Source organism: Pteronotus mesoamericanus, unplaced genomic scaffold, assembly GCF_021234165.1.
Source record: "Pteronotus mesoamericanus isolate MK-2021 breed Mesoamerican mustached bat unplaced genomic scaffold, CSHL_Meso_final scaffold_54, whole genome shotgun sequence".
NCBI classification, from domain to species: domain Eukaryota; kingdom Metazoa; phylum Chordata; class Mammalia; order Chiroptera; family Mormoopidae; genus Pteronotus; species Pteronotus mesoamericanus.
Window position 1 is genome coordinate 33,353,823 of NW_026555321.1, and position 18,128 is coordinate 33,371,950.

The 18,128-nt window shown below is 42.7% G+C and overlaps 1 protein-coding gene across 1 annotated transcript in view; it reads right to left on the reverse strand.

Annotated features, from left to right (window-relative positions):
* Positions 1-15,564: 15,564 nt before the first annotated feature.
* LMCD1 (LIM and cysteine rich domains 1) overlaps positions 15,565-18,128 on the reverse strand; it is a 55,512-nt gene continuing 52,948 nt past the window's right edge. Inside the window, exons 5-6 of the mRNA XM_054595216.1 lie at positions 17,215-17,430; positions 15,565-16,220 (exon numbers count right to left, since the gene is read on the reverse strand). Of these exons, the coding sequence (XP_054451191.1) occupies positions 16,062-16,220; positions 17,215-17,430 (375 nt within the window). The 3' untranslated portion in view covers positions 15,565-16,061. The remainder of the gene's footprint in view (positions 16,221-17,214; positions 17,431-18,128) is intronic.

Genomic DNA, 18,128 nt, shown 5'->3' on the forward strand with positions numbered 1-18,128 from the left:
GACTGTGATGGTCTGATGGTCTGAGTGTGAGTGAGTGGCCTGGGTGAAGGGCCAGTAGTGATGGGGGGCCAGTTCCCTCAAGGCTGATATGACCAGACCTTCTGACTTCTCAATAGAATATGGATATTTAGATGTTCTATGTAGAATGGCAACACTTTTTCATTGTTGGCAACTAATAAAAATGTTTAAACTGTTGGGAGTGGGCTGTGGCCTGATCCCCACTGGACAACCTCTCTGCCAAGCACAACATAATTATGATTTCACAGGCGTAATTGTAGCTGAACTTGAATGCCTGGAATCCAGGTTATTGCTGCTCTGAATGGCTTGTGTGTGCAACCCAAGATACAGCACCCAGGAGACAGGGTCAGGAGGGGAGAGGGGGCGGGGTAGGAGGGATCTGTGAGTCCGTGGAGGGAGGGAGTCCAGCTCTCTGCCCTCACTGGGAGGAACTGGAATTCTCAGGTTCTCCTGTTCTGGGAGGAGGAGTCAGAATGCAGCCCTGCCACATCTTTGCTCCAGTTCCCTCCCTGCGAAGTGGGGTTATCAATTCCTTTTTCTTAGAGCTGGTGGATGAAGAGAACAAGAACATATCACTACTTATGTTTCCCTTGTCTGAGGAGACCTATCCAAAAAAAAAATATTACTATTTGACAGCAATGTCAAAGAGTTTACTGCCTATGTTTTCTTCTAGGAGTTTGATGGTTTCAGGTCTTACATTCAAGTCTTCAATTCATTTTGAGTTTATTTTTATATATGGTATAAGAAAGTGGTCCAATTTTAGCCTTGGTTGGTGTGGCTCAGTGGACTGAGTGCTGGCCAGCAAACCAAAGGATTGCCGGTTCAATTCCCAGTCTAGGGCACATGCCTGGGTTGTGGCCCAGGTCCCCAGCTGGGAGGACTTGAGACGTAACCACACATTGATGTTTCTCCTCTTCTCTTTCTCACTCCTTTCCCCTCTCTAAAAATAAATAAATAAAATCTTTTTAAAAAAGTGGTTCAATTTTATACTTTTGCATGTAGTTCTCCAGTTTTCCCAACATTATTTATTGAAGACTTTTCCCTATTGTGTTTGCCTTCTTTGTCATAAATTCAATTGATTATATAAGCATGGGTTTATGTCTGGTCTCTTTATTCTGTGCCATTGACCTATATGTCTGTTTTGTGTGTGTGCGTGCATGTGTGCTGGTGCCATGCTATTTTGATTACTGTAGGCTTGTAATATAGTTTGAAATCAGGGAGAGTGAAGTCTCCAACTTTAATTTCATTTACTTCTGCTCTGGTCTTTATTACTTCCTTCCCTCTAATAATTTTGAGCTTTGTTCCTCTTTTTTTAGTTGCTTTAGATATAAGATTAGATTATTTGAATTTTTTGTTGTTGTTTCCTGAGGGCCTGTATTGCTAAAAACTTCCCCTTAGAATGGCTTTAAAATGGCTTTTGCTGTATCTCATAGATTTTGTGATGTTGTTTCTATTTTCATTGGTCTCAAAGTATTTTTTTGTTTCCTCTTTGATTTCTTCATTGACCCATTGGTTGTTTGGTAGCATGTCGTTCAGCTTCCACATGTGTTCTTTCCAATTTTCTGTTTATAGTTGATTTCTATGTTCTTATAATTGTGATCAGAAAAGAGGCTTGATATGATTTTAATTTTCTCAAATTTATTGACTTGTTTTGTGACCTAATGTGTGATCTATCCTGGAGAATGTTTATGTGCACTTAAAAGAATGTGTGTTCCACTGTTTGGGGATGGAATATTCTGTACATATCTATTAACTCCATCTAGTCTAATGTGTCACTTAAAGCCAATGTTTCCTTGTTGACTTTGTCTGGATGATCTATTCACTGTTGGGGTGTAACTGGGGTGTTTAAGTCCCCTCCTATTATTGTGTTACTCTCATTTACTTCCTTTATATCTGTAAATACTTGCTTTATGTACTTAGGTGCTCCTATGTTGGGTGCAGATGGTTACAAGTGTTAGATCCTCTTGTCATATTGATCCCTTCACCATTATGTTTTACCCTTGTATGTTGTCACAGTCTTTGTTTTAAAGTCTATTTGGTCTAAGTATTGCTACCCCAGCTTTTTTTTTTTTTTTCATTTTCATTTGCATGGATTATCTTTTTCCATCCATTCACTTTCAGTCTATGTGTGTCTTTAGGTCTGAGGTGAGTCACTTGTAGGCAGCATATGTTTGCGTCTTGTTTTTTTCTTATTCATTCAGCCATCCTATGTCTTCTGAATGGAGCACTTAGTCCATTTACATTTAAAGTGATTATTAATAGGTATGTACTAATGGCCATTTTAATTGTTTTTATAGTAGCTTTATAAGTGTTTAGTTTATTACCTTCACTATATGTTTGCCTTTACTAGTGATATTTTTTTTCTTTCATATATTATCTTATTTCTAGTTTTGACCTTTTCTGCTTAAAGGATTCCCTTTAGTATTTCTTGTAATGCCAGTTTAATGGTGATGAACTCTTTTGGTTAAGCCACCCTTCTGAAAAAGGAGTAGAAAGATACACAAGCGGGAACCAGGCAAACTGGGTTTCAGTCCCAGATGTGCTACCTCCGAGCCTTGTGGTCTTGAGGGAGTTACATTTTACTTAGGGCCCCAGTTTCCTGCAACACATTTTGCCATCTGTGAAATGCAGTGACACCTATTCTGGTGTGCGATTAGCAGCCAAGTGGCACAGGGCTTGTCCCATAACCTTCCAAGCCGGGGTTTCCTCATTTCCAAAATAAGATTAATAACACCAATTTCCATGTAGGCAAAACCTGGGCCCATGGTAGGATCCCGGAGCCGCACTTTCTAGGTTGTATTACTGACAGTAATGCTGCTCACTTGAACTGTCCTGACATTTCCCCCATCCTAATTCCCCTCTGCTTTGTGCTGCGTAGCTGGTGACTTGTGATGACATGGCCAAGGAAACAAACACAGCTGTTTTTGAGCTTTTTTCTCAAGTGCTATGGGGTCTTGTCAGCTTCAGGGGAAAACAAGACTGAGCAAGGACTCACTGGTGACGTGAGACCACAAGCTACAACGCAGTTTCATGTACAGGACCTTTGTCTCCTGCTATCGGACAGAACAGGTCACCCCTGGGTCAGCTTCAGGCCCCTTTCAACGCTGCTGCCGTCCTGCCATCAGCATCTTGGGTGAGAGTGGCCCCAGTCCCCTTTATGGGACCTCATGAATTCTGGTCCAGCAACTGGTAGCTCCAGGGCCAAAATGCTGCTCCAACAAATTGGTTAGTTAAGAAAAACAAATGTTTTTCTTAAACATTTCCCTTCGTTCTCTTTTTAGTCATTTTCTTGGACAGAGTTTAGGTGATGGTTTTCACTTAAAAATATGTGTGGGTACAGGATGGTTAATAATTAACATTTCCAGCACACAGAGATGGTATTTAGGGAACAAGATAACCATGAGGGATTCTGTGGTCTTGTGCCTTTGAGGAATATAGGAAAGAAAATGTCACTGAAATTTCTAAGGTATGTCATCCTAGATGCATAAGAACAATGGACAGAGCTCACTCAAGGTAAAGCTTGACCGTTGCTAAGGAAGCTGTAGGCCTGGGGTGTGACTACTCTCCGTACCCAGTTAGGAATTGACGACCAGACCATCCTGTGCTAAGGTTCCTTTTGTTAAGACCTTCCACATGGGCCCCCTGAGCTTGTCAAGTTAAGTATATGGACCCTTTTTTTCATTCAGAGTTTCACATCTAGAACCCCCAAGAAGAATGGGGCAGGCCTGGGTGGCTGAAAGAGGACACTAGAATAAGCCTAAGCTAATGAAGGGTACCAGAATTCCTGACCCCAAAATGAACTGAAGGCCATTAAGAACCAACGGGTGCAGGAAAATCTATTAAAAGAGGGTACAAAAGGAAATTCACATTTAAAAGGAAATTTCTATTATAAAGGTATCTATCTCCCTGACTGGTGATAGGAAGAGGAGGACTCTTAATAACTCTGATCAATGAAGAGAATTCAGACTTAAATCTGCACAACAAGCCCTACTAAACAACCCTTGTTTACCTTACTTTTCCCGCCACCTTCCCATAACTTGCTTCCTCCTGCAGAAGTCCCCAAACCCAGTTTCCTGTGTTTAGACTAAGATGGTCTATAAGCCTCATTCATTTGGCTGCCTTCTGGAACCATGTTTTTTCTCTGTGAACTGCTAATTACATATGGGTACATAACTAAAACTGTTGTTTTACCCTCTTTTTAAATCCATCTTCGATCACTTTGATCCACAAGCCCCAGCCAATGAACCTAAGATGTGTAGAGGGAAAAAGAATTGTTTTCCTTTCCTACAGCCATCTGCCAGCAGCGCCCCGGTAGCAGGGCAGTGGAGGATGGGTGCAGAGAGCAGAACATGAGGGTGGTGTCTTTGTCTTCAGAATCCCCAGAAGGTTGCTCTCTCAGAGGACTACTGGCGGTTGCCTCCTTTGATGGATCATTTGGTGCTAGGGGATAGTGTCTGCCTTTTTCCTCATCCTAAACCTTTGCCTGCAACACTGCAGTTAGAGTGTTTGCAGAAGGGGAGAATGACCAGATGTTTGGCCCTGAATTCCCTGGGAAGGTAACCCCTCCTCTTCCTCCAGAGAAAGGCGGCCTGATGCTGCATATATCTCTCATGTGCTCCTTAGAATAACTGTTGGTGATAGGAAGAGGAGGACTAGTAATAACTCTGATCAATGAAGAAAATTCAGACTTAAATAACTCTGAGCAATGAAGCAATGTCCAGTTGCCTGCATTTGACTTAACCTTTTGGAGAAAGCCATCACTGAAGATAGTAGCTCTAATTCTGCATTATATTGTAATACAAGGAACAGACAAGAGCCACGTTAGCTCTGTTTCTTCTTACTTCTTTCTTTTTGGCTAGTGTCCTAGCATGGAGGGCACCACAATGTGTCAAATAAGCTCTGTCCGAGACTGGGCTTGCCCTTATACTTAGGGATACAAGAAGTTTCCTAGAGCGAACTCTGACTTTAGAGTGAAATTGTTCCCACCTCAGTCTCCATATGAAACTGATGGCAAGGAAGAGGGCCACGTGTGTGTTCTCACGAGGGGATTCCACTGCAAGACAATAAAATGCAGTGGTAGTTGGGGCAAAATACCTCACTCTAACTAGCAGATTGACAGTGGAACAAAACCCAAACAAAAACAAATACCAGTATCCCTCGGAAGGTACTTGTGACTAAGAAGAAAAGAGCCACAATAAAGCCGGCCTCCTGAGGTCTGTAGCAGGCTGCCTGGTACTTTCTGACTTAAATGGCTTCTCATTAGTTCACAGAAGTATCTCTGCAGCCATTGAAACTGTTGTGTAATCGTTTTAAAATAAGGTGTTTTCATTTTAGGCTGTGGGCATTTCTTCTAGGACATTGGGCATTTTCTTCCAGGCCCCTATTTTAACAACCTTCTGATTTAAAAAATGCTTTCTTTAAAAAAAAAAATGTGTGGGTAGGTACAATCAAGGCTTCTTCTCTCAGACCCAGACATTAATTTTGGAATTTGTGATAATTCAACCACTACCGAACTGATTTTCTTTAGTGAAGCTACACTGGTCATGTACAGTGTGAAAACCACCCGTGGGGAGTGAGAGGGTCTGTGTGTGAGTGTAGTGGGGTGGTGGGGGGAGATGTTTAACTTCTGAAAGGTCCATTTACCACAGCAAGCCATGAGTTTCTCCTAGATGGGAAGGTGTTGTTTGCTCTGACTTAGAAAATCAATTTGTCATAACCTGTCGTATTATGAACCAAGGAGCCAAAGACCACCACACCTTAAACCAGCTCCCTGTTTGAGGGGGATTTTTTTTTTTTCCACAAGAGTTGTGCCCAATGTCACCTGACATTGATCTGATGTCACCTTATCCATGTATTTTAGCTCACTGTCCATCCCATCCACTTCACTGACAACTTTGTAGGGGCTGGAGGGAGAAGAAACTCTAGCACGTTTAATGGACATTGCAACTCTAAGATGAATTCCCATTTTAGGAATGCAGTGTTTTCATTTACTGTGTCCTTTGGAACTGCGGAAACAAGATATTTAACTGTTTTATAAGTCACAGTTTGTACACATGGAGACCATCCCCCACTCCCACCCCCACCCCCAGCGTGTCTAATTAGATAAGACGGGGTAGCAAACTATGGCCTACTGGCCAGATCAGGTCCATCTACTGATTTCTTTTTAAGTATTTCTTTATTGAGGATGCTATTACAGTTGTCCCATTTTCCCTCCCGTTTATTCCCCTCCCCCCAACATCCCCTCCCACCAGCATTTCCATCTCCTGACTTTGTAAATAAAGTTTTATTGGAACCCAGCCATGCTTATCTGTTTATATATTGCCTGGGGCTGCTTTCCCTCTCCAGCAGCAGAGCTGAGTAGTTGCATCAGAGGGTATGTGGCCTGCAAAGCCTAAAATAGTTACTCTCTGGCTCTTGAACAGAAAAACTTAGCTGAATCCTGGACTAGGTTATCGGGATGCAATCTGGCCACCTGCAGACCGTCATAGCCTGCAGGTATGTTTTGTTGATATTTTATAAGTGAAGTAACAAGCAAACAAGAAGACATACAGGCAGCTTGGCCCCTGTGGTTGGCACCTGGCCTGCTTCCTCCATTTATCTCACTGCCTGGATCCTATAATCAATGGAGTCCCATCCTTGGTTATGAGATCAGGAAGGATGTTGGCTTAGAAGTCAGGAGAGCTGGGCTGTGGTCTTGGCTGTACATTGAGCTTGTTGTGTGACCCTGATAAAACTACTGTACTCTCTAGGCTCAGTTTTCCCAATCCTCAGGCCAGAGGTTGGATCACCTGGCTTCTAATCAGCCTTTTCAACTCTAAAAGGCTGTAGTCTTGCTATTCCAAGGGTGGTCCTCAGACCAGCAGCACTGGTGCCCAGAGCTAGTTAGAAATGCAGTCTCAGACCCCAGATCAGACCTACTCAACAAGAACTCCCACTTTAGCAAGCTCCCCAGATGATTCTTATAAACACTACTTTTGAGAAACACTTCTCTAGAATATTACCTTCCTGGTGTGATGTTAGTAGCAAATGTCTGTCTCTACTTTCTAAGTTGGAGGTCTTCAGGGATTTCAATTTCTGAGTTGCTTTTACTCCTAGAGTGATTTAGGTGAGATATAAAATGTATGCTCTTATTAGTATAATGCCTCCCCAGCCTTCCCTCAGGTACTCTCTTAAGACTTCGTAGGACCCATCATGAGTCTGAAAGTCAGCAAAGCCAGTCACCATTCTTAATACATATGCACAGCAGGAATACAATAAAGGCAAGACCTAGGTTGGAAATGGCAGGTAGACCTGTAAAGAAAGAGTATTGTGGGGGTAGAAAAAATAATTTTTTCCCATCTTTCTAAGTTCTGACTGGACTAATAATCAAATTAATATGAGATATATTAGGAGAAAATGACCAAATTTATTATGTAAGTACATATGGGGGTTACCCAAGATATGGCACCTGAGAATGTATTGAACAGTTGAGGCTTATATGCCTTTCTGGGCCATGGAGAGGGAGGCAGGGGTCTGGGAATTCAAAGAGAAAGCAGACAATTCACAGGTAGTTAAGAAAAAGGAAACACATGGTAAATAATTTCTTATTTGGCCACCCAGAAACAATGAGTCACAGAGGGGGATCTAACAGGCTGGCTTGGATCCTCCCTATCCACCACACTTAGTTTATATATGCTACGGGGAATATGCTAAGATTCCCTTCCTACAGTAGGTTTTTCATATGAAGCCTTTTAGGCAGGTAAAGGTGAAGGGGGGAAAATAAACCTCTTGTTGAATTTGTTGGATTTTTTTTCAGCTTGAAATAATCTGCATGCCAGGGGTAGCACATTCACAATTGTGTGTGCGTGCGTGCATATGTGTGTGTGTGTGTGTGTGTGTGTGTGTGTGTGTGTATGCTGAAATTCCTCTCTCAGTAGGCAGGTCATATTTGAACAGAAGGTCTCAAATTAGTAGAAGGTCTCAGAGATTAGAAATAAAGAAAGGAAATTTGCTGGTGGACTTAAAAAACAAACACACAAATTTTTATAAGCCGCTGTTTCTAAGGGCAGAGGATATTGCAATTGAGCCATGTCCTTCCATGGTCCACTGTTAGGTAATATAAACAACAATAATAATGGTAAAAGCCAGTATTAATTGAATGCTTCCTATGCGCCAGGAGCTGTTCTAAATCTTTAAACCTGCATAAACCCATTTAATCCTCAGAACAACCCTGTAAGGTAAATATTGTTACTACCCCCCATTTTATAGTGGAAAAATGAAGGAACAAAATAAAATGGCTTATCCAAGGTGACACAATAGATTCATGACTAGAATCAAAGCATTGAGCTCCAAAGCTCACGCTGTCCATGACAGTGCTGCACTGCTATGCAGATGGGATCTATTTGGTGAGCAAGTGGAAAGATCAAGATGGCTATAAGCCTATTTGCGAGGAGGTTGGGGGATGTCTTGGGAAGGAGCACAAACTGGAATTCTGCTGGGATTCAAGCAGGTCTGAGTAGATAATTGTCTGCTGTTTCTTGCCCTTCTCTGATAGATTGTAACTAACTCCTTAAGGACAGGGACCATGTCTTCTTTGTCCACTTTGTGTTTCCCATGTCTCACACAGTGCTTGGGATATAGTAGGTACTGAGTAAATGCATGGTAAATGAATGAATGAAAGAATACACTAGTGAATGAGTGAGTTGCCTGTTGTTCAGAAGACAAACCACGGAGTCTGACATAGTACAGTCTGGTCAAGGCCAAAATCAGTCACACAGTTGGTTGAAACAGAGCACCTGGATGAATCAGCAAGGACTTCCTGTAGGAAGTGGCAGAAGGGTGGCCTTTTAGGTGGGAACATGAGCCAAAAGCTCATTGTGAGCTCTGGCCCAAGCAATCACAGACACCTCCCCTGCAGAGAGGGACCACACAGGCTACACATTGAGCTGACAAACACCTTCCTACTTGGCCTGGAACTTTGGCTGGAGCATGTTCCTCCATCCAGCTTTGGCACCACATGGTCCCTTGTGTTGGCCAAGGATTCCTGCCTGTCTGCTCCTGCTCCCTCTCCCTTTATCAGCTGAAGATGAACTCCATGGAACTCACTTGTCAACTGTAGCACAAGTCATTCCCTTGTAGGGCAAAGGCTGGCGATCTTTTGCAACAATACTTCATAATTTATATATTTGATTAAAAAGCAGAATCGGCGCCAGCAGCCTGCATAATCTAACATATTGGGATCATTTGCTGCTTGTGTCACTCTTCTATTTTAAAACTTTCCATATTTGAACTCATGGAAGTACATCCTTCACATTTATTAAACTTTTCCCATAAAAATAGTTAAGTAAGTCTCCATCATTTCCATAGAATTAAACAGAAAAGCCCTCAATAAAAACCTTCAGACATTTTCTTTAGGGAATACCATTTTATTTAGGCCTTTAAAAACATTTGTTTTTTTCTTACCAGTAATTAAAGAAAAAATCAAGACAAATGAGATTTTTAGTGGCATGATAATTACTTCAAGATGAGCTTTTGACTTGGCTTCTATCCTTACTCTTTGCTGCAGCTCTTCCCTGGCCTCTCAGGAGCCTCCATTCCCCAATCCTGGGACAGTGTTAGTGCCTCAGTTTCCTTGGGTTAGTTCTCTTCCAGCTTCTCTGACTGCTGCTTTCCTGTGCTTTGCTCTTATATTTTACCCACCGTCCCTCTCTTTGGAGAACAGAGCCAGCTCCACTTTGCCCAGAGGTGTTGCTGCCTCCAGCTCTAATACGGCCTCTCTTTTTCATAATGGGCCTGTTTCATGTGATTTGGATGTGGCTGTCTTTTCAAATCCTTTCTCTTCCCCATCAGAAGTTGGCTGATTGGCACCATGATCAAGGTCAGTCACAGTGCCCCGGCCATCTAGGCACAGTAATTGGTCAAAAGATAGGACAAATCAGAGTCATTACCCAAAGCCCCAGGTGGAGATACTTCTTTTTCACTGGGCTCACTGGCTCCAAAGGCAAGGGTGCCCCTAACTGCTGCTGGCGGCCACGTCTACTACCATCTGGGTGAGCCTGCCTGAGGGTGAAGCCAAAGTGAAGGAAAACAGAGGTGAGAGATGGAGAAAGGAAGCAGATTCTTAGCTTCATAATTTGAACTACTAGATCCAGTTGTTCTTGAAACTGACCCTTCTCTTGAACTTTCTGACTAGAAAGAAAATTCTAGAATGTGGATTTTCTCTAATTTACTGGGGGTGGGAGCGAGGGCGGGGGGGGAGGGAGTAATTTAAACTGGTTTGAATTGGATTTTTCTCACTTGTGATAAGAGAGGCTTAGATAATATTTCTTCTGTCTGCAAGTCCAAATGCTTTCTGTTTTTAAAGAACCGACATTGTCCCAAATTCAGAACAAAGAAATACTTCATGCTTATGCCTGCAGGTTTTATTGTCATAGAAAGAGATCCTTTTGTTTCAAACTCGTAGAATCTGAGTGAATGTGAATAGCAGCTGAGATAAAAGAGCATGCACACTTCTTCCTCCAACAGCATCCTCTACAGTCTTGGCTTGTCAAAGGCAGAGACATGTAAGTGGCCAGCACAGATGCCATTGCACAGCCTTTCCTTTCATGTAACTTTCTTATATTTGAAGCCAAACATTTGTAGCCAAAGTCTGAGAACCCAGTGAGTCAAGTACTCATGTCACTATTATTTCCATCCTTATGGGACAGACTTGATTAAAAACCCAAATGAAGTAGGGAGTGTAATGGCTTCAGAAATGTGTGATCTACCCAAGCTGAAACATGAAACTTCTTGGTTATCAGTCACGTTGTTTTTGGCTGCAATTCAGAAGACCCCCCACTCATGAGAAACCATTTAATGAGGAAATATAAAATGTGCAAATCTTTATCAACCTGCATACAAAATAAGGAAATAATTCTCACGTAACAAGAAGCCTCAGGGTGAGTTCACTAACTCTGTGACATACCCAGGGACCTAAGTTCTCAGCTCCACAGTCCTCAGTTACTGGCTTGGTTCTCATGCCTCCTCAAGTATCTAAGGTGGCACCAAGAGTTTGAATTCACCATCACCCTGCTAAAGAAGAGGGAACTCCTTGAGAAATGGCCAATTCCAAAGCTGGGGTAAAGAAAATACAAGATGATCTGGGAACTCCTTGTGACAGAAGGTAAAATTGTATGTAAAGAATGATGGGGACATGTCCAAAGGACATTGTGAGCTTGAAGGAGCTATCTTTGGCCAAATTTGGAACAGTTTGAGCATCAAAATAAATAATGATAGTAATAGATGATAAACAATTTGATAAAATAGAAATCTATAACTGCAAACTGAAATAAATAAATGAATAAATAAATAAGATAGAGCTTTTCCTGGTATTAGAATGCTAAGTAATAAACATTGACAGAGGAAAGTGGTAGTGGAAAAATGGAGACAAATGTACTTGAACAATGAAAAAAATTTTAAAAAACACTGAAGGAGTGATTGAATGAGAGAAATCAACATTTGGCAGTTATTATAGTAATCATTAATTCAGTCAAGAAACATCAATGTATAATAAAATCCAGTGGGTGGGATTATTATGAGAAACATCATATTAACATAGTCTCAAAGCACCTTCCCCCAAATGCTCATTAAATACAAAGAGAAAAAGAGGAACTTGACACTAGAAAAATCTAGCATAATCAAATGTTTAAAATTAATATCAATACTAATGAAACAAATAAAAATCTTTAATTATCTGATAGGGTGCAATGAAAACAGTACCACTTCCTTGACATTCCTGCCAAACATGCAAAACCTGAATTTTAATTATGAGAGAATGTCAGACAAACCCAATTTGATGGACATTCTGCTCCATAAGTGACCTTTAATATTCTAAGATGTCAAGATCATAAATGTCAAAGACGGGATGAGGAGCACTTCCGAATTACAGAACACTAAAGAGACAAGATAATTAAGTGAAACACATGATCCTGGCCGGGAGCTTTTTGTTATAAAAGACCTTATTGGGACATTTGGTAAAACCTGAGTTGTAACTGAGGGTTAGCTGATAGAATGTTAATTCCTGATTTTGATGGTTGTTTGTATAGTGATGTAGGAGAATGTTCCTGGTTGCAGGAATTATACACACATATTCAGGAGTGACGGGGCATTGTCATAGCCACACCCTCAATTGGTTCAAGAAGAAAAGTTCTTTGTTCTCATAATATTTGGTAAGTTTAAAATTATATCAAAGGAAAAAGCTGGGCTATTCCCCTCAGAGCATCTCTTTTCATTAAAGATGAAAGCTTTTTTTTAAGAAAAATATTTTATTTATTTACTTTTAGAGAGAAGGGAAGGGAAGGACAAAGAGAGGGAGAGAAATATCAACGTGTGGTTGCCTCCTGCACAACCCCTGCTAGGGAGCTGGCCCGCAACCCAGGCATGTGCTCTAACTGGGAATTGAACAGGCAGCCCTTTGGTTTGCAGGCTGGCACTTAAGCCAATGAGCCATACCAGCCAGGGCAGAAGAAAAACTTTTTAAAGCAACCCTCAATGGAGAAGCCCCCTTGGCCAGGATTGGGTCACATGTCCTTTCTATGGCTGCAAAGGAGGCTGGGAAAGTGAGTTTATACAATGAGAAGTAGGCTTTTCCCACTGGGAAGAGAAAGTGGGGGTGGAGAATGGCAACATGTAGGTGGCCAACAGTGTCTGCTTCAGTTTGAAGTTTTTATATTTGGTGTAGGCCACTTTGGAATACAGAGCCATCAGCAGCAGTGAATCAACCAAGAGCGCTAGACTTTTTGTTCTTTCATTTAGTTGCTAGGCCTTGTACTAAGGATTGGAGAGGCAAAGAAGTCCACAGGGGAGCCTTTCATGAATTAATAACTATCGCACAATAGAATCAGTGTGATGATCGCTGTGAGCCTAGGGTATTAAGATGGCACAGATGACACCCCAGGGGGGAGGGTAAGGCCAGGGAAATGTTCCTAGAGAATAGAAGTGATGGGAATGGTGATCACTTTTCTTGCTGATGTGGGGGATGAATCATGTACCAGTTAACACTAATATTTTAAAGCATATGTCCTTCCAATTCTGGTACAGAATCCCACTGAGCTGCGGTGGCCCCATGGAAGATGCAGCCATTGAGCACAGTGTGGGGAACTTGAGGAGAAGGGGACAGCCTGAGCAATGGTGCAGTGGTAGGGAAGGCACAGGACGCATCCAGGGACCTGCCAGCTGTTCATTTAACTTCTGAAAGGGGAGCAGGAAGCATGGTGGGTTAGGGCCAGGGAGTTAAGGAGCTTGATTGCAAGGCTAAGGATTTTCAATTTGTGTGTGTATGTGCAGTAGGGAGGCCCTGAGTGTTCTGTGAGCAAAGTGCATAATTAGGCTGTGTTCCTGAGCCGTTCCTCTGGGCTGTGTGTGCAGACACTGACTGAGTTCATGACAGGGAGACTCACTAGGAAACTGCTGTCCGGCTGAGCAGGAAACGTTCAAGGTGAAATACAACCATGACCTCAGGGGCAGATGGAAAGAGATGGTGGAAGAGAAAAGACTGCACCAAGGGACCCAACAGGGGAGGGGAGTGTCAGTGATGAATCAGATATTTCGAATGCAAAGTTGGGGTGTCATTAGCAGTCACGGGAAGGCAGGAGCATGCCCTGGGTGGGGTCTGCGGCATCTGTTCTGGGTCATCACTCCTACCCACACAATGGTGTGGACAAATAGGCATCATGCTGTGGTTTCAGCAGAGGAGCGATCATGTAATTGATACTCTCCCTGTCTAGCTGTCACCAACCTCTCCTTAAAATTTCCTGAAGGCTCCCCGTTGCTTCTAGAACAAAGACCAGTCTTTTCTGCTGCCCGCGAAGCTGGGTTAAGACCTTCGTACTAATCTAATGCCCACTCTGTGTGTCCCAGCTATACCCGTCTTCTTTCAGTCCCATGCACGAGCCATGGTCACCGCTGTATTTCTAACACCAGTTCATAGGTATCGAATAAACTGGTGCTACTTTCGCCCCAGGGCCTTTGCACAGGCCATCCTCATATCCATCTTTAACCACTGTCCTTTGTCTCTTTGCCTACTCAGATGTACCCACTCTTTAATTATCAGCTCTAAGTGTTATGTTCCCAGGGGCACACCTGACATCCCTGACTAGGTCCAGTATCTTTCATATACTTTGTAACAACGTGTACCTCCTCTTTATAGCATCCTCGGTAGCTGTGGTTTTACATTGACTGTGGGAGTATTTACCTAGGGCTCATCTCCCCCTCAGACTGTAAAATCCAGGGGGAAGCATTCTTTTTTTGAGTGTTAATCTCTGTAGTCAGCATAGGAATTAGAACTCTGTAGTAGTCAGTGAAGATTTGGAGAATAAGTGAGTGAATGAGTGAATATTCCATTGATGTTTCTGGGAAGGGACTGAGAAGCAGGTTATGCTTGAGAAGCACCTCCTAGGACAGGTGGATTTTCAGCAGGAGTTGGTCTTCAAGTAACTGGGTCAGAACTAGCAAAAGCCTGGTGGGGTGTGCTTGATCAAAGGGAGTTTCTGAATGTCTGGGAGAAAAAGGCAAATAGAAATCTAGAGAAATTACGGTCCTAAGACCAGGAAAAAAATTAAGCCAAGTTTTGGAAGGATTCACACGTCAGGTTGAGAACTTGGTTCTGAACTTGAGAGGCAATGGAAAGCCATGAAGGGTAGCCGAGGAAGATGACACGCAGCTTCTCCTTAAGACAGGCAGGACAGGGAAACTGAGTGCGGCTACAGAGGAGGTAGAAGCAGAAAACCACCTTAGAAAGATACTGCAGTAGCTTTGGTCAAACTTGTAACACACGAATGAGGGTACTGCAGATGAGAGATGACAGCAAAATGTCGGTGGTAAAATTCAAGAGACTTGGCAACAGATGGGAAGTTTAAGAAAGAAGGTCACTAGAGACAGGACTGCGAGTTCCTAGGACTCACGTTGTCTTTTGTCCTTATATCGGCAGTAGAAAAAGATGGTTTTTTCTTAGAAATTGTGAGAAGTAAATTAACTTGGGGGCTGCAAATACCCAGAGAGGCCATAAAAGGAGAAAATATTGCCCCAAGACCTATTCTATTTGGCTCATTCAATGTTCAATTGGCAACATTTAAAAATGGAGAGATTTCTCATAACAATCTAGTTATGAGAAATTTTCTTAAAGTCTGTCCACACAAGTTGTCATGTCACATGTGACCCTGTTTGGCGGCTCCCCAACCTTGTACCTGGTCTTACTCCCAGAAGGGTTCACTTGCTTGGGCTTGGAAGGCAGCTGAGTCTGATCCCTCCTCTTTAAGCAGCTTATCAGTTCCCAGCAGGCTACTTTTTGGTATACCATGAAATACAACATGCACGTTCCATCAGTGATCTGGGGAAACCTGAAACTGGGGGTGGTATTCAGCTCCACGGACCTCTGTTCTTCAAAGACATTTGACGAGACCCCCATCGATGACGAGGCGCACCAGCATTTGTAACGCCTTTTGTCAGCACCGGCATTCAGGGTTATGGAGCTAAATGGATGCCACAAAATCACTGCCTCCGTATAAATAATTAGATAAGGGCATATGTGGGCTACATAAAATGTTTATTGATATATTTATCATGCCAAAAAAAGATTTTTATTTAAATTCAAATTCCATTTGAAAGGAGGCAACAAACAGTCATTGGGATACCACCCCGCTCCTGGGGGAGCTCCCAGGCTCACGGAAAAGCGCGCGCATTCTACAGCTACGTGATTCCATCACTCAGAACTGCATTCTGCGAAACTCCTCCTAGACATCCCTTGCAGGCGATTGTGTCTTTAGTTGGTAGCTGGGAAACAACAGCAACAAAAACAAAGTAACTTCATCCTTAGACTTCTCAGGATATTTCTGGCTTGGAAACTATTGACCCTCAAGGATCTACCACCACCCACCTAGAATATATGTGTATATATATTCTCACTGAAAAAATTATCCCTGTTTTTGTTGCTTGCTGGCTGTCACTTCAGACCTGTAGGATGGCCTCAGCGCACCTGGCTTTCCTTCTCAGGGGGCGCCTGTGGATTCTGGCCATAGACAGGTAGCCATTCAGGAGCGTTTGGACTTGCTGCAAGTTGGGCACAGAAGCTGACCCTTGGTGACAATGTATGCGCGGCCACTCAGTTGCTGCTCGCAGCCCTCGCAGACAAAGTGCTTTCGGTGCCAGGCCAGGTCTTCCACACGCTGGTAGTCCTCCGAGAATATTATCTGGAGAGGAGAGCAGAAGAAATGAACCTAGTAGAGACAGTGTATTGAGGGCAAGTTGTAGGATGGTGGTTCATCCTATCCTATTCTTGTTTTGATCTTTAAATGCCTCAGTGGAAGAATCTGACATTAATCAGATGCACTAAGTACAGTATTGGTGACGGCCATGGTTGCATCTTAGTTTCTCAGATGGAAAGAAAAGTCCTCCACCATCAGCAGGTTTTACTCATCTAGTCTCTGGGGCACTGTTTGGATCAATTGCAAAGCCCAGTTGTGTTCTGAGACAATATTAAATACCCTAGTGAGGACAGCCTTACGATAGAGAAGCTGCCCATGGCCAGTCTTCAAGAGCAAGATTATTATTGTCTTTATTAATACACCTGAGAGTTCCTCTAGTCTTCAGCCACATTGGTCCATTGAGCCCCTTTCATAGCATCTCTAACAACTGTATTGTATTTACTGTATTGTGTTATAATATGTTAATGTATTATTAGGTCATATTATGTTACATTATCCTAAGACTAACAGCAGCTCCCATTTATTCGTTACTTGGTCAAGCCCAAACCAAGCATTTTCATTTAGTATCTCATTTATCTTCATAGTAACCACATGGGATAGACAATGTTATCCTTCCCATTTTATGAGTGAGAAAACTGAGGCACAGGAGTTGAATAACCACACAATTAATAGATGCAGAGCCAGGTCCGTGCTTCCTGTTACACCCCCTATGATGTTCTTCTGAGCATTTACTAAGTGCCAAGGACAAGACTGGACAGGCACTGTATGTCTGACCATTCCCAACAATCCTTGGGGTGGAAACTATTATTGGCCCCATTTTGCAGATGCAAAAACAGACTGAGGGAATGAAGTATGACCGGAGCCTCAGTTTTCCTAGCCGTGGATCATCATCAATGAAGCCACACTCCCCCTGGCCTCTGAGTCCTCTCCAACGGTGGTAGGGGTACCCACCCCACCGCCCAGCCCCACTGCCTATCACCTCATCGCAGCCGGAGCACCGGGGCCGGACGCTCTCGCAGTAGTGGCGGCCGCACCAGGGCGCACCGTCCTTCCAGAAGTAGATGAGGTCCACCAGCGGCTCGGAGCACTTGATGCACACAAAGCAGGCAGGATGCCACTGCTTGTCGTAGCCGGCCCTGTCCACGTAGACCACAGGGCTGTCAGCAGGTGCTACTCCCTTGCAGAGCTCACATACCTAGAGGAGCGGGGGAGGACCCCAAAGAAACGAGGTAGTTAGGAGAGTCAAGTGACGCAGGTTCGAGCTTCAACTTCCTTGAATAAATTACTATGCCTCTCTGTTCCTCAGTTTTCTCATCTGCAAAGTGGGATAATACTGCCTACCTAGTAGGCTGTCATGAGGACTAAATGAATTACTTGTTTAGCACAGAGGTTCTCAGACTTTTTGTTTTCATGACAGTTTATACTCTTAAAAAGACTTTTTATTCATATAGGTAATAGCTATTGATATTTGCTATAAGAAAAATTAAAACTGAGAAAAATTGAACAATTATTAATTCATTTAAGAACTGTGAGAAGATAAATTTCTGTTGTCTAAGTTACCCAGGCTCTGGTATTCCCAGTTCCCAATTATAGCCTGAACTGACTAACACAACCTATACTACAAAAACTTGAGCTTAATTTTAATACTATACAGTTGACCCTTGAATGACAGAGGGGTTAAGGGCATCAGCACTCTATGCAGTAGAAAATCTGCATATAACTTAAAATGACCCCCTGCATATTTGGATTCCCAATTGTGGACTGAAAATCCAGCTGAACCTTGAATAACACAGATTTAATTTGCACGAGACCCAGTTACTGTGTTTTTGAAGGGTCAACTGTATTTTGAATTTCCAAAAAAAAAAAAAAATTGTGGAAATGTTTTCTCTTGTT